The sequence below is a fragment of the Ambystoma mexicanum genome, chromosome 5p (assembly GCF_040938575.1).
Source record: "Ambystoma mexicanum isolate Mex_15411 chromosome 5p, UKY_AmexF1_1, whole genome shotgun sequence".
In the NCBI taxonomy this organism is placed as follows: Eukaryota; Metazoa; Chordata; class Amphibia; order Caudata; family Ambystomatidae; genus Ambystoma; species Ambystoma mexicanum.
Window position 1 is genome coordinate 203429589 of NC_090930.1, and position 17823 is coordinate 203447411.

Consider the following 17823-nt stretch of genomic DNA (forward strand, 5'->3'; position numbering starts at 1 on the left):
TCAGGGTGTAGGAAGTGTGTAAAAAGCATCTCTAAAGAGTATCCACTAAACGTGTGCTGATTCAGGAAAAATATTTTAAAGTATATTTGATTGTTACATATCTTGCCCTTTTTAAAGAATGCTTATTAAAAACTGATGTTAAATAAATAAATAATTATTTATAACTGAACCCTTGAGTGCAAGTGTTACTTGGCTACTTGTATTTGCGAATTTAATTGCTACAGCTCTACAGCTCACATGTACCCCTCTTGAGATCAGCCTGGCTGCTCAGTCATACTACCAACTTGTGTAGTAAAGGCCCATACCAATAGATGGGTTACCTAATACCAAGCAGATAAGTGCTGTGTAGCCTCACACAGTGTTACTACACCAATTCTTACCTAACCGCGATCTCAATCTGTGGAATGCGGATAATAATGACGTGGCAGCTCTGGAATTAGAAAGGTTCATGGCAAGCATGGGCTATATACAACATATTGATGAACCCACTCATGTTAAGGGCAATCTGTTGGATTGGGTTTGCCTCCATCAACGTCCTTTTGAGCAAACCTAACATTTCTCCTTGTCCCTGATCGGATCACTTTTTCATCGAGTTTGATATTGCACAGGAATTTAAAATTAAAAATAGGATAATAAAACAAAACTGGTGTATCTCGAGAAATTTGAAGAGGCTGAATCCCGAGATAGTCCAGGAGTGGATTTCTCCCGTGACAATTAATAATTCACTCTTGCATTCGGTAGAAGGTATGACGAATGCACTCTTGGATGCTTGAGAAAACGCAACTAACACTCTGGTGACGCTAAAGCTCAGGAAGGTTAAACGCTACACTCATAATCCCTGGTTCTCAGAACAACTCAAAGAATTAAGAGTATACAAAAGGTAAGATTTCTACCATTGGAAATCCTCCAAGGGCGGTCGTGATAACCTTAGTTATACAGCACCAGCGAAGAAATATAAAGACGCTGTAATTTGATCTAAGAAAGATATAAATGACCTACGGATTGCTAAGGCACAGCATGAGTCCAAGGAAATCTGCAAAATCTTGAAGGAATTAGAGAAGCCGCCGAACACTCTGCAGGAAAATATCTACAAAGATACTGAATGGTGTGTTCGCATCCAGGAGGCCATGGTGGATAAAGTTGAAAAAATCAAAACCACCATTCAGAAAGCTAAAGTCCTGAAAGCACGGACTACTGTCTCTAATGAGAGTGGGGTAAAGGGAGAATGCAAGATCAATGATCACACAGGGGTCCCAGTGTTTAGTTTTAGGAGCATTTTGGAGGATGAATTAAGAACTATCTTGCTCAAACGTAATCTGTCTTCGTGTAAAGGGGATATCTTCCAAGCTACAGCCATTAAGACATGTTCTGAATTATTGATCAGTATTACTATCAAAATTGTTCATGCCTCCTTGAAGGAAGGCTATGTTCCTACACAATTGAAGGGAGCTTGGGTCAGCCCTCTTCTTAAAAAGCAAGGTCTTGATCCCATGATCCCTACAAATTACAGGCCCATAACCAACTCCCCTTTCCATCTAAAAATACTGGATAGGAAGGACTAAGAACAAGTACTGGAACATTTAAAGAGCCATATTAGTCTGAACAATTGTCAGTCAGGCTTTCGGCCAAGTTTCAGTACAGAATCAACGCTGCTGGATGTCCAATATGCTGATAAAGATAAACGAATGCCAAACTGTTGGGGAGAATTCTTAAAATGTGCCAATTCCTCTCTACCTTAGAGAACCCCAGCTCTTTTGCTGAACTTTGGGACTCTGTACTTTTTAATTCTGTTTGTTTTCTGTGTTTATTTTCTTTAGTTTTGGCGTTTTAACCAACTCCATAGGCATCATCTTTTTTATTTGTGCCGCACAGCACCCTCAGTGCAGTGACACAGGGATGTCTTTTAGACTTCCCAAAGGTTTAAATACCTTCTCTGGGATAAACTACTGTTTCCCAGAGAATGTAAAGTGAAATTGACTTTACTAGTCTTTCCAAATGTATAGACCCACCACACCCCATCTTACAATGGAGTGCTGGAGGGGTTACATAGTATCCCCTGTGTCTAAATACTCATGTAGCAGTCAAATGCTACCCTTTCCTATTGATAAGGCTGGTAGCAGTGGTTTTTACAACGAACTTCGATGATTTTTCCCGACCGCGAACACCGGTAACTAAAAATCACAGAGCCATGTTTTCAAGATGGTGCCTTAAGCCCCTTTGTTTAAACAGGTCCTGGTCTTCTTTTTTCCCCATTTCTTTTTGGAAAGGTCCTGCTAGTGTTTGTCTCTGCGTGCCAAACCAGGTTTGGTCCCTTTGTTTGTGTGCCTTTGGCGGGCTTCAGAACTGAAGACCGCCTCTGACATCTGAGTGTCTGGGGTGGGCAGGAAGTAGGGAGGTGCCCGAAACTCCCTGTGCTTAGTCTCCTAGGAGACCCAAATGCACTCTGGCGAGATTGGCTGGCTGACTGTCCAGCAAGGGCAGGCACCGTGCTGGGTGAGTGCCAGCTAGGCTGGAATGAATGGGAGAAAACTGTTTAAAAAGCGAGTCTCCAGGCCTGGAAGGCAGAGTCGACTACTGAAACGAAAGAACCGAAGACGAGCTGGAAGAGGACGGCTGCTGCAACTCCTGGACCATTGGTTTGCCCGGGGAAGCCCTGCTGCAGGTCCGAATTGCCAAACTCCAAGCGACAGAGAAGCTCCTTCAAGGACGGCTTCTTCTTTTTAGTCGGTAGGACCAATCAACTCACAAGACATCTGGATACCATGCTCAAGGCTGGTTAGGATTAACCAGGTAGAGGGATACCAGCTTGTGTTCTTGATTCTACAGCTACTGGAACTGAAGTGACTCCATTTTGTTTGCTTTCTTCAACGATCCTGTGCAGTGCAGGAGTCCCCTGACGTCCTCCCTCTTGTCCCCACGACTGAGGATCAGGAACAGAGAGATCTGCAGGACCTGCCAGGAACCACGACTTCAGCAGCATTTGTTTCTTCACAAAAAGGTACTGCACCAACCGGATTGAGAGAACGCCACTCTCGCAGACAAAGGTTGTGAAACTTTCCCAACTTGCAGGCCTAATCAGCTTGTGACTCCACAAATGATTCTTTTTCGCCTAAACTACTTCTGAGAACTTTCGCAAAGACTTTACCGTTTGATACCAGAACTGCTCTTTCCTATCGAGACCACTAGCCCATTGACTTTGGCCTGGCCTATTGACTTGAATTTAACTCTTCTGGTGAACTGAAACTATTAGCAGTACCTAGAAAGTATATGTAATCTAATTTACTTACTTGTGTCCTTTTTGCTCACTGCTAAATAACTGAACTGCCATTTGGCTTCTATTTCAGGGGAGCTCAAACTGTCTCAAAAGCTTAGAGTTTTGTATTGAACTGTATTGGTATATAATATTAAGTTGTCTTCTTATAATGAAATGTTTTCTAAATGATTGTGTAATAAATGAATACATGTTTGTACCAAGAAACGTTCAGTACAAGTGTGTACTTGAACCACTGTGACTGAAAGTCCTCTGTGTAACTAGTTGTACTGCTCACATTCACTCTTGTGATAAGCCTGGATGCTCAGCTCGCTACCAACAAACTGTGTGGTCTTGATTACACCTGTAGTCCTACTTGTGTGTGGTGGTCCCAGAGGGTACTGCATGTAATTCTGCCTAACACAAACTATGATGTTGATGGCCTTGTATCTGTCTGGCGCGTTTGATTTAGTGGATCACCCACTACTTTTAAACAGATTGCAAGAAGAAGTGGCCAACTTCAGTGATCAAGTTGTGTCCTGGGTGCAATCATTTTTCCCGGGAGGATAGCACAGCGGCAGCGTGCGCGCCTTGGAAGCAAGACGACACAAAGCAACAACAGGTTCGATCCCCGGGTCCGCGCTTAAAAACCTCTGAGTGTTTAAGCGCGTTATAAATACGTAACTAAGACAAAGAAGAAAAAACACAATTGCACAACTAAGAAAAACTAACAATTCCTGTAACAGCGCCTCGATGCCTGCGGGCTGTGTGAGCGCTTTATAAATGTAAATAAATACATTTTTGGGAAACAGAACCATGAGGGTGTGTAGTAACATGGCAGAGGAACAGCCAGTCCCTCTTAGAGACGGGATCCCTCAGGGTGCCTGTTTTTCTCCAGTCTTATATTATCTTTACCACGCCACTATTTCAGCTGCTAGAGGAGAAGAAGATCTGCTTCTCAAATTACACGGAAGACACCCAATGTATGATTCCTCTGAAAAGAAACTACGAGGAAGATGCCAAACTGGTTAAAGAGATCTATGACCTCATTCAGGATTGGATGTGTATGAGTGGGCTGGCGCTGAACCATGACAAAACTGAATTGATGATCATAGGCTCAAGGCCTAGGCTGAATAAATTGAGTGGAGAATATACAAGCTTCCTAATTACAGATCATGAAATACCAACTAAAGATAATATAAACACACTGGAGGTCTTATTTGATAAAACCTTTTGCATGAATTCTCAAGTGAGTAGTCTGATTCCGTCATCGACATATTGTCAGACTTCAGACTTCTTTCCCATATACGCCCATTTGTGTCACAAAAAAGTGGGTAGACAGTGGCCCGAGCAATTATTGGATCTAAAATAGACTATTGCAGCAGCATGCTGGTGGGGATTGGGAAGGGAGAACTGGCAAGATTACAGGTAGTAGCAGCAGCACCATCAGAGCCATCATGGGGCTGAGGAAATGTGAGCATGAATACAACATTCGGAGGCGCCTCCATTGGCTCCCCATGGAGGCAAGAATTGAGTTTCGGCTACGCACCATTACGCATAAATGTCTGGTAGGACATTACCCGGCCTATATGGCGGTTAGACTCAACAAAAAAAGGAAACTCAGACTCTTATATCAAATTATCAAAAACTCTTAGAAGTACCAAGAGCTAATTTGGCTATGGTTAAAAAGAGCGCTTTCTGGGTGGCAGCACCCAGGAGCTGAAATGCTATGCCCCCTAAGCTCAAAAGATGCATGTCCCTGGACAGTTTTAAGAAAAATCTTAAAACCCACCTATTTAGATATCTTCTTTGGCAGTATAACCAGCACCTTCTAGGCCCCATGTCTTTGTTTGCAGTGTCCGTAACTACCTCCGGGGGACTCTTGTTCACGGCGCCCGTATGCCTACGGGCCACCTTGGTAGCGCCTCACAAATAAATAAAGTAAAGTAATGGGAAGCTATTTCAACCCAGTACTGTATGTCAAATTTTACTTATTTTTGTTAAAAAGGTGATTTTATAGCTGCATATTTTAAACTATTGTTCACTTGGTTATTGCATATTTATCCAGGCATATATTGCGGTACGGGCGATTTCTGAGTTTCGAAAAACAAAATACAAGTTATAGAAAATGAGCATTATTTATGGGTTCTTACCAGCTGCGCCGGGATCACCCTTCTCTCCTTTTGAGCTTACTGATCCGATTCCAGGGGGGCCTTGCAGACCCGGTTCCCCTTTGAAACCATTTTCACCAGGACTGCCAGGGAGTCCAGGTTGCCCAGGGAAACCATCATTGCCTAAAATATTTAAAAGGAAATACGAAACAAATAAAAAAATCAGATAAGACACAGCATTTGAAAAGGTCTTCAAAATCCATGCTAAAATAAAAATCGAATGAAAGTAAAATACTGCTACGGTGCCAATAGTCTAAAATAAAATGCAATTTTTAACTCCATAGGTTACAAATAGGCTTACTGCTGTTATGTAAATAACTGTTGGCAACACCTCATACAGATGTTGTGGCTCAGCTGCTTCCTAATCTACAGAAAATGGTGCATATGCTTGCACCAGCTGGCACAAGGGTTTCTAGCACACAGCTCATGCCTGCCTGCGTTAAAATGGATTTCAAAAATATGGCTTGGTGGACAGATTATAGAAGGCCGCCCTAATTCTGGAGAACAGGGATACTCAGAGACATTAGCCTAATTCAACCAAGGCAAGCATGGAAAGTGGTCAAGGCTTAGTTTTAGGAGAAAGTGAGTGGTGCCAGGGGTCCACAATGAGTCCTCCAAACAGTGAAGCATACAATAAGTCAAATTAGACAGGTAAGAACAATAATACTCTATTTATTGGACGACCATAAAACACACTAAGAAATGAAACAGCAATATCAAACAACACTCAACTATAAAACATATATACAGTCACTTTTAGGTTTACAGGAATGTATATTGGAACTAACCCAACACAAAAGAACACTAATGAGCTAGAATGAAACCAGTTCACTAGAATGATGCCCTTACTTTATAAATCCAATCCCTATGATGTATGGGGCTGTTAGGAAAGATTTCTCTTTTAGGCAACTTTCCCTCCATATTCTATGGACCCTACAACATTTTGCGGTTTGTTTTTTAGCATGTTGTAGAGGGAGAAGATGCAGGATCCTTGTGTGACACCACATGAAATGGGGGTGGGACCTGGCAATGTCAGAGAAGACTCTCATGGTTCTTTATTCCAGGAAGGAGGCTACCCAGGTTGTGGCCTCTTGGGAGAAGTTAGCGGCTGTCATGAGGTGTTGGCAAAGGGTGTTATGGTCCACCAGGTCAAAGGTGGTGGACAAATCCAGGAGGAGTAGCAGGGCTGCCTTGCTTTCATATCTGAAGGCATTGAGCTGGTTTTTCAGTTCCAGCAGTGCAGATTCAGCTCCATGTCCTGGCTGGAAGACTGATTGGTGCATTCCTAAAATGTGGTTGGATTCTAGGAAGGCTTGGATTTGTCCATTGGCTGCCCTGTCCAGGATCTTGAGAAGGAAGGGGACCGTGGTGATGGGGCGGTAGCTGTTGGGAGCAAAGGGGTCAAGCAAAGGCTTTTTTAGTAGGTGGGCGATTCCACAATTCTTTTAGGTTAGTTGGGACTTTGCATATAAAGGAGGCATTTATGAATTTGGTGATGAATGTGACCAGGGTTTCCAAGCAATCTTTGATGATGTTTGGGAGCATATGCGTCCTTTGCATTTAGAGGGTATCAATTTGCCAAGTATATTGGGTGCTTCTTCTTCTGACACTTCCCTAAAGTGAAAGGGCGGTGAAAGTAGGATTTTGGAGGGGGGTAATATTTTGGAGGTGGGTAATCCGGGGGGAGGAAGTGAATAGGGTTTGTTTAGTCTTTATTTTCTGTTGAGGGTAGAGATTTTGGTGCTCATAGCTCTTTGGATGTTAGTTACCCAGGACTCCTCTTTGGTGATGGAAGAGGGGGTGTGGACGGTGTTTCTAATACTCTGAGGATTCTAAAACCTTCTTGGGCATTTCAGCTGGCAATAGAGATTCTAGTGCTGTAGGCAGTCGCTTTGGCTGGGTGATGGCCTGTTTTAGTACTGAAAGAGGCTTTCAGTGTATCAGATGGGTTCTTTCTCCAGATGGTTTCTGCCTGTCTTTTTTTTTTTTAGCGCAGGGCATGTAGGTCTGGGGTAAACCATGGGTTGAGTTCACCGACAGGTTTGGCTTGGGCAGTAGGGGAGCTGCCATGTTAACGGCATTGGTTATGGTGTCGGAATAGATGTGAGCTAGGGTATCTGGGTCTGTTGTGTCAAGGTTCTCCGGCAGGAGTGGCGTGAGGAGAGATTGATTCTTTAGTTCATTTGCGGATGCAGTGTTATGGCAGGTTAGGAGGGGCAGGTGGAAGTAGTTTCAGTGGCTGGAAGGAGAAGGACATGATGCAGTGGTCAAACCAGGGCAGGGTAGTATGGAGGTGATAGTGATTTCATTATTCAGGTCCACTATCCAGTCCAGGAATCTGCCTTTAGGGTGTGTTGGGGGTAGAGACCCTATGTGTAAGCAAAGATTGGAGAGGACGGCGGAGTTGTCGGTGGGGTCGGGGTCATAAAGACCTAGACTTAGGTCACCTAGAATTATAGTCCTGGAGGTGGGTTTAATGTTGTTCCCAACCATTTGGGAACTCAGATCTCATAAAGGCTGTTGTACGGATAGATTTTCGGTTGACTGAACGGAGGAATGAAAAGAGAAAGACCCGTAACTCCAGCTCTTACCCCGAGACTCACCCATCGACCTCCTCACCTGCCGCTCATCCATCCACCCGGGAAGAACCTATGCAAATAGGAGCAACCAGCGCGCCCTTGACAGCAGAAGAGAAGAAGAGGAGAAGGGAGGGCAGCCTTTGTCTATACTGTGGCTCCTCCACACACCTCTTGAGAGACTGCCCAGATGTACCCCCCAGATGTCTGGGAAACGAACGCCCTCGGTAGTTGGCAGGACGGACTACCGAGGGGCTTTTCCCAGTTCCTATGTCACTCTTTCAGTTACTTCTGCCCAACCCTCGGAAGACCAACGTCTCATGGTGGTATCCGTCCAGCTTCAGTTCAGAGGAAAGGAAATGGAGACTCTGGCCGTGCTGGATTGTGGAGCAGCCGGGTACTTCCTGGACACCCTATGGGCCGACAAGGTAGGCCTTCGCAGGATAGCCAAGAAGGAAGACCAGAAGGTAGAGGGAGTAGATGTTACCCCTCTGTGCTCTGGGCCTCATTACCCACACCACAGAGGAGGTACGGGTATCCATTCAACAACATACTGAAGTACTGAGCTTCGATATCATTCGCGCAGCTCATTTCCCAGCCATTTTGGGGATTGGTTGGCTCCGACGACACAACCCTACCATAGATTGGTCGGCAAATCTTCTAAGTTTTCATTCTGCTTACTGCCAGGAGAAGTGTCTTCCAGGACCCTTGTTCGAAAGCGTCAAGATGGGATGTGCCCCTGAGAGGAGCATGATCCATTGTATCCCAAGCTGTCTTCAGGAGTACGCTACAGTGTTCCAAGATCAACAACCCATGGAACTTCCTCCTCATCGACCTGAGGACTGTACGATAGACTTAGTCCCTCAGGCTCTGGTTCCGTTTTGTAGGATGTATCCCCTTTCCTTGTCGGAAAAGGAAGTCCTTAGACGCTATTTAGATGACAACTTAGCCAACGGACTTATCCGACCTTCCAGATCACCAGCAGGAGCATCTCTATTCTTCATTCCCAAGAGAGACTCCAAGGACCTAAGACCTTGTATCAATTACCGAGGCCTTAACCAACTTACCATCAAGGACCGGTACCCTATGCCCATCATCTCGGAGATCCTGGAGACCGTCCAAGGCTCAGTAGTTTTTTCCAAACTCGACCTATGTAATGCTTACCATTTGCTCCGCATCAGGACCGCTGACGAATGGAAGACGGCTTTCCGCACTCCCTATGGGCTGTTCGAATATCAGGTTATGCCGTTCGGACTGGTCAACGCTCCCTCAATCTTTCAAAGGTTTATGGACCGTATATTTTCTGATCTCTTGGGCCAAAACACCGTTGTCTACTTGGACGATATTCTGGTTTACTCCCATCAGCCCGAAGAGCATACTCGTCATGTGAAGGAAGTATTACACAGGCTGCAGCGACATCATTTATTGGTCAAGCCGGAAAAGTGTGCTTTCGCCAAATCCTCTGTCTCCTATCTGGGGTTTATTTTGTCCAGCGAGGGGATCACCATGGATCCCAAGAAGGTCGAAGCTATTCTAGGCTGGCCCTCCCCTTCGTCGGTCAAGGAGATTCAAAGATTTCTGGGACTGGCCAACTTTTACGGAAGTTTATTCCTGAATTTTCCAGACTCACTCTGCCTATCACCTCCTTACTAAAGAAAGCCTCCATGCCTTTTCGCTGGTCCAAGGAAGCCGAGGAGAGTTTCGTCTGCCTGAAAAGAATGTTCTGTTCTGCCCCTATTCTGAGACAGCCGGACCAACTGCTACCCTTTATTCTTGAGACCGACGCCTCCGCAGGGGCGGTTGGCGCCGTTCTCCTACAATCATATCAGGGCCAAGAACATCCCATCGCCTATTTCTCCATGACTCTGAACCCTAGTCAGCTGAACTACTCCGTCATAGAAAAGGAGCTCTTAGCTATGAAACTGGCTTGTCTAGAATGGAGGCATCTTCTCCAAGGAAGCGTACACCCGTTCCTGATACATACTGATCACAAGAACCTACAGATCCTACGTCAACAAGAGTGTTATAACACCAGACAAGCCCGATGGGCGCATTTCTTTGCACAGTTCCATTTTCTCATCACATACATACCTGGTACCCAAAACCAGGTTGCTGACGCCTTATCTCGCAGAGATGAGACCTCTCTGGGATACGAGAAAGAGCTCATGTTTCCTCATATCAAGATCATTTCCGCTGTATCGTCTTTCTTGGAAGAAGTGAGGGAAAGATCTCTTTCCCCAGAAGAAACGCTCTTGCAAGTGGGGAGGACTCCGGTGGATCGGAGGGACGGTCTGTACTTCACTCGAGGGAGGCTCATCCTCCCTTCACAGGACCTCAGAATACAAGCTCTCCAGTGGTGTCAAGACTCGAAGGTGGCTGGGCATAGAGGCTTACGAGGGACTTTGGAATTACTGCAGAGATCCTTTTACTGGCCCGGTATGCGAGCCGATACACAGGCATACATCCAGACCTGTCTGACCTGTATGCAAAATAAACATTCCACTCGAAGTCCTCTTGGCCTGCTTCAACAAGACTCGATTCCCTCAGGCCCCTGGAAGCACATGTCTACAGATTTCATCGTAGATCTACCGGTTTCCCAGGGCTGTACCTGTATCATGGTAACTGTGGACTCCTTCTCGAAGTTGGCTCATTTTTCCCCCTTACCCAGGATACCTTCGGCCTCCCTTATGGCGGAAGTCTTCATGAAAGATATCTTCAGGTTGCATGGTCTCCCCAAAAAGATCGTGTCTGACCGTGGGAGCCAATACACCTCAAAATTCTGGACTGCCTTGTGCAAACTGCTGGGTATCGAAAGGGCTCTGTTCCACCCACAGACTAACGGGAAGACGGAAAGGCTAAACGGGACCCTCGAGCAGTATTTGAGGTGTTTTATTAACCAACAACAGGATAACTGGGTTTCCCTCTTACCAACAGCTGAGTTCGCTTATAACAATTCTGTACACAGCGCACTTGGGATCAGCCCTTTCTTTTGTATGTATGGGTACCATCCTAAATCTATAGTACCCACCTTCTGGACTGAGACTCCCATACCATCCTTAGAAACCTCTCTCTCTAGATTAAAGGAAGCCCATAACACCGCCAACCAAAGTCTTCTATAGGCCAACACCTGTAACAAACTACAAGCTGATAAACACCGGAGACCTGTACCAGATTGGAACAGAGGTTCCAAGGTCATGCTATCCACCAAGTTTTTACCCCGCTGGGTACGTCCTTCTAAGCTATCTCCCCGATTCATTGGTCCCTTCGAAGTCCTATCCAGGATCAATCCAGTAGCTTATCGCCTCAGACTGCCTAAGAATCTTAGTCGCATTCATCCGACCTTTCATACCTCTCAATTACGTCCCTTCGTATCAGGGAACAGAAAACAGAATACCCCCAAACTCCACACTTTGCCTGCTTCCACCTCTGAGGAATACGAGGTCTCCCACATCCGGGATTCTCGTTACCACAGAGGTCGCCTTGAATATCTTATTCATTGGAAAGGCTATCCTTCATCTGAGGATACCTGGGAACCTCGGACCCATGTGCATGCTCCCCGTTTGCTACGTCAGTTTCACAGATTACATCCCAGCAAGCCGCGGGGAACCCGACTTCGAGGGGGGCATACTGTCACAACCGCAGGTTCCTGGTGTTTATGGAAGAGGTGGAAACATGGCAGCCGTCCGACTGTGCCGCCATGTTGTGCTCCCAAGCGCTGTTAGCGGTCTAGTCCTTTCCATCATGGCCGCCGGCAAGTGTATTTCCTTGTTTACGCTTGGCGGCTCGTCGCGTTGCAACTTGTGAATCCTCTTCGTTGCTAGCGCTCCTCAGTTCTCTCGCCTGGCGGTGTTCCGCTCCTGTCCTATTTTCCCCTGCATACCTCTCTCCTTCCGCTGTCTTCTCTTCCCTCGCTTGCCTGCGCCCCGTTATTTCACTTGGGTGCTTGGATTGCTCGCATCCCTTCACTTCTCCTGCCTTGCCTCTTTTGAGTTCTCTCTCTCTCTGCCCCCCCACCCCTTTTTGATTCCATTCAGTGCCGTTCTCTCAACTCACCTTTGCTGAGCCCTTACCTGCCGGATTGCCGGAATCCCATATTCCAGCTGGTCTTGGATCCGCTGCATCGGATATCTACACTCCGAAGGGGTTTTTGTGCTGTAAGGCTTTTCCCCTTGCCTCACTTGTCTGTCGCGGGGGGGAGTCACCACTGATTTGTTCCCAAAGGGTCGCGGTGGCTTCCTCCCGAGGCCGACCCTATCTTCACAAGGAGAGGAGGACTTTTACTCGTCGATCCCGCGGAAAGAAGTTGCACTTATCATCATCATCATCATCAGGTGAGGAGGAAGGGGAATTTGAAGACTCTCAGGGTTCGAGTGGGGTGGACAACATAACGGAAAACCCTGTTGATACGCCCACAGCGTCAGGCATTGTTGATATCCGCGGTGGTGTTATTTGCAAGAAACTGAAACCGCAAAGTGCTGCTGATCTGAAGATATATCAATGTCCACAGTGTCCTAGTTATTTAAGTCGCCTCGGGGTGTAGGAAGTGTCTGTGTGCCATCCCAAATGGGTATCTATTGATTTATTGAAACCGAAAGTGTGTATTTTTGAAGTATATTTTGTGTTACATATATTGCTCCCTTCTAAAGAAGGCTTATTCAAATGACTGTTAAATTAATAAATAATTGTTTAATCAAGAAGCCTGAGTGTAAGAGTTTATTTGGATACTTGTCACTGTGAAACTCTGTGTTACAATCCTACAGCTCACATTGACCCCTCTTGAGATAAGCCTGGCTGCTCAGTCACTCCACCAACTTGTGTAGTACATGCTTATAACAAAGATTGGGCTAACTATTGCCAAGAGGACAATGCTGGTGCAGTCTCCCACAGGGAACTGCATACAATCTTGCCTAATACCAGGAGACCCCTAACCCAACTGAAGTGCATCGTCTCTGAAAGGTCGACTCCATCCACGTCTCTGCTGAGCTCCAGGTGAACCTACAGAGACTCAATTCAACTTGTCCAAGTCCTCTCAGCATAGTGCTGGACTCCAGGAATCTAAGACAGTTGAGCCGGCAAATCGTATCATTTGTTGGTGTTGCAGAAAAGGTGCCAAAATGGCAGACTGAACAGAAGAGCTGAAGAAATCCATGCCAGAGGTCCTCCCTTAAGACTGCTGCTGTGAGATCCTGTCCATTGTCCTGCCTTTCATCACCAGACCAAGGCATCTGGAGGGCGGGCACAGCACTGCCACATTGAGGAGAATCCAGACACGAACATTTCTTCAAACCTAAGGTACTGTGCAGAGAAAGGTATTGCTTACCTTAATCAGAGAAGTTGCTCCAGAGCGTTGGAGTGCACATAGAGGTGTACAGGGTGACCCCCCTCTTACCTCCAATCCAATCTGCTGCTTGTGTCCCTTTAGCAAGTCCTTTAGTTGGGCCTCCAGTGTTGGTTTGATGCTCTTGCATTGTTAAGACTAGAGACTAGAAAATATCCACAGAAGTTTTCATTATTCTGCTGATTTACAAGACTTTGAACCTCTCCGAACTGCCTTCTAGCTAGGGTTGCGTTTTGGACTTTAAAGGCCTTGCTCTGCAAAGAAACTGCCTCTAGAACCTTAAGCTATGCTAGTATTTACCTAACCAACTGTTTTCCTTCCAAAATGACAATTTCGTATGTGGTTTTGCTAACTAAATGTGATTACTGTGTTTCTTCTGTCTTACACGAGCGTGCGGTAGAATCGATAATATGGTAGAATTGTCATAAGTGTCAAACGCTGTAACAATTGTAACTGCAAGCAACTACAAACTAAGCAATGGCCTTTGGAAAGTATCTAAAAGTATTTATATGTGTTTTGGTTCAATGTACTAAGTATTTAAAGACATTCCTTGTGTAAATATAATTAATCTATATTTTAATATACATTTACGTGTAAGTGTTTCTTTGAATTGCATGGCTAACTAGGTTTAGTGTACTTACCTACAGCTCACCCCTTCCTCTTATGATAAGCCTGACTGCTCTGCCACTCCACCAAGGTTCCATGTGTAGTACAGACTGATACTAAAAGTTGGTGATCTACAAACCATTGGGATAGTTTTATGAAGTCTTACAGTGGCCACAGGCTGTTCATGATTGGACAGCAACTGCAAGTTTTAATGGTGCATATGCTTAGCATTGTTCGGCTAGGGGGCAACTCCAGCCGAATCTTGGACAAAAGGAGGACACTTGCAGCCATTTATCAGACTGTCATTGAAGCCAAAACCCCTACGAAGAGGAGCATCTTGCTGAAGAACCAGAACTCATTGTTGCAGCCTTCCAGTATTGGCTTCTTCAACCATCCCGGCAAAGCCCTGCTCCTTTGTTAATTTCCAGAATGCCGTCATCACTGTTTCAACCCCTGAACCAGTGGGACCAACCAGTCTTGACCCTCTGCTTGAGGATCCTTCCCTTGAAAGCCTCGATAGGTGTCCCGAAACAATTATGTGGGCTGACCAGCTTTCCTGTGGACTACCTCGCTGATTGGTCTCTGACACGAGTTCGAACCTGCGACTCAGCAGGCCCTTAACTTGTGAAACAAAAGGCCTCGCCTTGCAGTTGCAGCTCCCCATAAAGAGGGGCCTCTCAGAACCAGCTTCTTTGTTTCTGCCACAGAGGTCGAATTCTGCCATTTGCTTGCAGTGAACAAAGCTGATCTCCAATGGCATCAGGATCTGGGGTCCTCTGAGGTCGGTAACAATGTGTGTTTCTTCACCTCACCAGGGTCGTCCAGCAGTCCAGTGCCAGGAACCTTCCCACCCGAGAATGGATCCACAGAATAGCCAGACATAAACTAGATGCCAAAACAACCTGTCTAACAGCGATCCCGAGACCCTCTCGAAATGAATCAAGACATAGAGCACAGGAGGGCAGTGATTTCAGGACCCTCTGTAGTAGTTTGTGACCGAATCAGAGTACAGTTGGTGAGTAAACATACCTGTTCCTACCCCCCCTCCCCCACCCAGCCTCCACAGGGTTTAACCGGCATACAATTCTTGCCTTGCCTGGCCAAGATCAGTGGAGTTTTGGCCAAGTATGCGCCCATGGGCACCCCCCAGGGTGGTTGGATTGGGAGAAGATCTCCTTACTACCATTAGTCTTCAACTTTGAAACACTTACAAACAGCCTGTTGCCTCTGCCACTACTTGTTCATACTACCTTAATGACTCACAGCCTCTTACAAAGAGCTCTATTGGGACATGTGACTATGGGCACTAGGTCCCAGCTCGTTCAGCAAGGGAAGGCCTTTTTAAGTACAGAGGTTTATACTTATATGGTTGAGGTTGAGTATGGTGTTTTACATCCTTTCTTCCTAACATATTACTTGCCTAAATTGGTTATTACGTACCTTGTTCTTTCTCCACTTATTTTGCTACATTACAGTGTTCAAATATTGATCAAACTGTGTTCAAAAGTAAAGGGCAATGTGTATATAATAGTAGTGTGTTTAGTACAATACTTACTGCGATTATTTGCGTAGCGTTGTCTACGGTCTACATAAGTAAGTATTTTTTGCACATCCTGCCAAACTTAAGAGTACTCTGTGTGTGCTTAATTGAACCCTTCCCCACTCTCACATTCGCCTAGGTCTAAGCCTCACTCACATTACCTAGATATAGTTTGGCTAGACAGAAGACTCTTCTCCTGTTCACCTGAAAAGGGTGGCCTCTCAGACTCTGTCCACAGGTGATGATTCTGAAAATCCATCCTAACACCTATGCTTTACTTTGAACAACTCCATAAATGCTTTTCTTAAAATAGGGCATCGACAGGGACGCTCCTGTCACACTGTGCCACTTCTAGATGTACAGGAACCCGTGATCCTTCAGGCGTCGGCATCCTCAAAATGGAAGGTTTTATAAATCTGTGTGGACCTTTATTAATTGCCACTCTCTAAATGTTGTTAATTGCACTCACATACCAACCCCCTGATCTCTTAAGCCTGTATTACTGCTCAAACTATTCTACCCAGTGATAGTTAGACCAAGCCTGAAAAACCCTTGCTCAAGTGCAAGGCTGTCCTCCCAGAATCTCCATACATCGGTGGTTGTGACAATCCCTCCTAACAGGCATGTTTTATAGGTCTCAACATGGCTACTTGCCTGTGCCTGTGTTGACTAGATCTGACTGAAGATGAAATCAGATAGTGGATACATCTGTGACCTAGGACTCTGCCACCAAAATCTGCGTCATGGTTAAGTTGTATGTATGTGGTCTGTTCTCCTGTTACATAATGTTTTGAGTGCAAACAAAATCACTACTAGGTGGTAACGGTGTCCAGTCATTTGGTCGAATTAAAACTGGTCGAATGACATTTGGTCGACGCAATTTGGTCGAAAACCAAATGGTCAAATTTTTTTTTTTATTGATATATTTATTTTTAGGGTTTTCGTTTTTAAAAAAAAGCCCCCCCCCCAAAAAAAGGAGTGAAAATAAAAATAAAAAAAAATTCGACCATTTGGTTTTCGACCAAATTGGTTCCACCATTTGTCTGGTCGACAAATTTTTTTCGAGCAAATGTCTGGTAACTGGTGGTAACAGCTGATGAAGTGAGCATCTCCAGGCAGCCTTCTTGGCTGCCTTATGTATTGCGCTTCAGCAATACATGTAGCTGACCATAGGAGCCTGACCCAGTAATGCAATCATCTAACATTCAAGTCCTAATAGGTGTTTCGTTGAACAAGGCTGCATGAAGAATGATGCAGTTTCTGCACACAAAGTTAAATAATTGACAAAATAAATGCAAATGATCATTTGAATAATTCACATGCAAAGCAGAATCAAAATGTTTAACTACCTTTGGGGCCAGGAAAACCTGGGCTCCCAGGGAGGCCAGATGGTCCAACAGGTCCAGGTATTCCCATCACACCCATTTCACCTTTTGCACCTGCAGGAGAGAAATGAAACAAGGATTATTCAGCTGAGCACAAAAAGCTACCATTATTCTGAATCTACAATAATGAAAAGATCTAAGTAAACCCTGTACCTGTTCGGCATTGATCATAGAATTCCAGCCTGCCCAAAGAAGGTGATTCTTGCACCCCAGCCCACTGAGAAAAAGACGATCACCACGACCCAGACCACATACAGGGATGCAACTACAACCCAGTGCAACTACAACCCAGACCACCAATAGGGATGTAACCAGTCACAACAGAAAGGAGTGTCACCACAACCCAGTACATTCAGGAGGAGGTCCCCACAACCAGACCAACCAAAACGGATGCGACTTTCCATCCTGAAATTAGATGGGCTTCGCCACAACACATCCCACTCAGAGACGGGCATCACCACAAACCAGACCACCCATTGGGATGTAACAACAAACCAGTCACAACAGTGAAGAATGCCACTGCATCCCAGTACATTCAGAAGGCAGTCCCCGCAACCCAGACCACCAAAAAGGGATGCAACGACTATCCAGCCACAAAAGAGAAGAGCTTCACCACAGCCCAGCCCACTCAGAGAAGGACATCACCACAACCCAACCCAGCCAAAATGGATGTGACCACTATCCAGCCAGAGCAGAGAAAGGTGTGCCCACTACCCAGCCAGGTGAGTGAAGGGAGTCACCACTACCCAGCTAGAGCAGTGAAGGGAGTCACAACTACCCAGCTCACTGAAAAGGCAGTCGCCACAACACAGACCACTCAGAGAAGGATGTCACCACATCCCAACCCACTCAGAGAAGCATGGCACACCAACCTAACCTGCTCAGAGAAGCATGTCACGACAACCCAGCCCATTCAGAGAAAGATGTCACCACAACCCAAACCACTCAGAGGAAGTT

At 45.6% G+C, this 17823-nt stretch overlaps 1 protein-coding gene across 1 annotated transcript in view; it reads right to left on the bottom strand.

The window, feature by feature from the left end:
• Positions 1 to 17823, bottom strand: part of COL4A5 (collagen type IV alpha 5 chain) — a 568084-nt gene that overhangs the window by 185664 nt on the left and 364597 nt on the right. The window contains exons 32-33 of the mRNA XM_069612627.1: positions 16831 to 16920; positions 5404 to 5544 (exon numbers count right to left, since the gene is read on the bottom strand). Coding sequence (XP_069468728.1) covers positions 5404 to 5544; positions 16831 to 16920 — 231 coding nt within the window. The remainder of the gene's footprint in view (positions 1 to 5403; positions 5545 to 16830; positions 16921 to 17823) is intronic.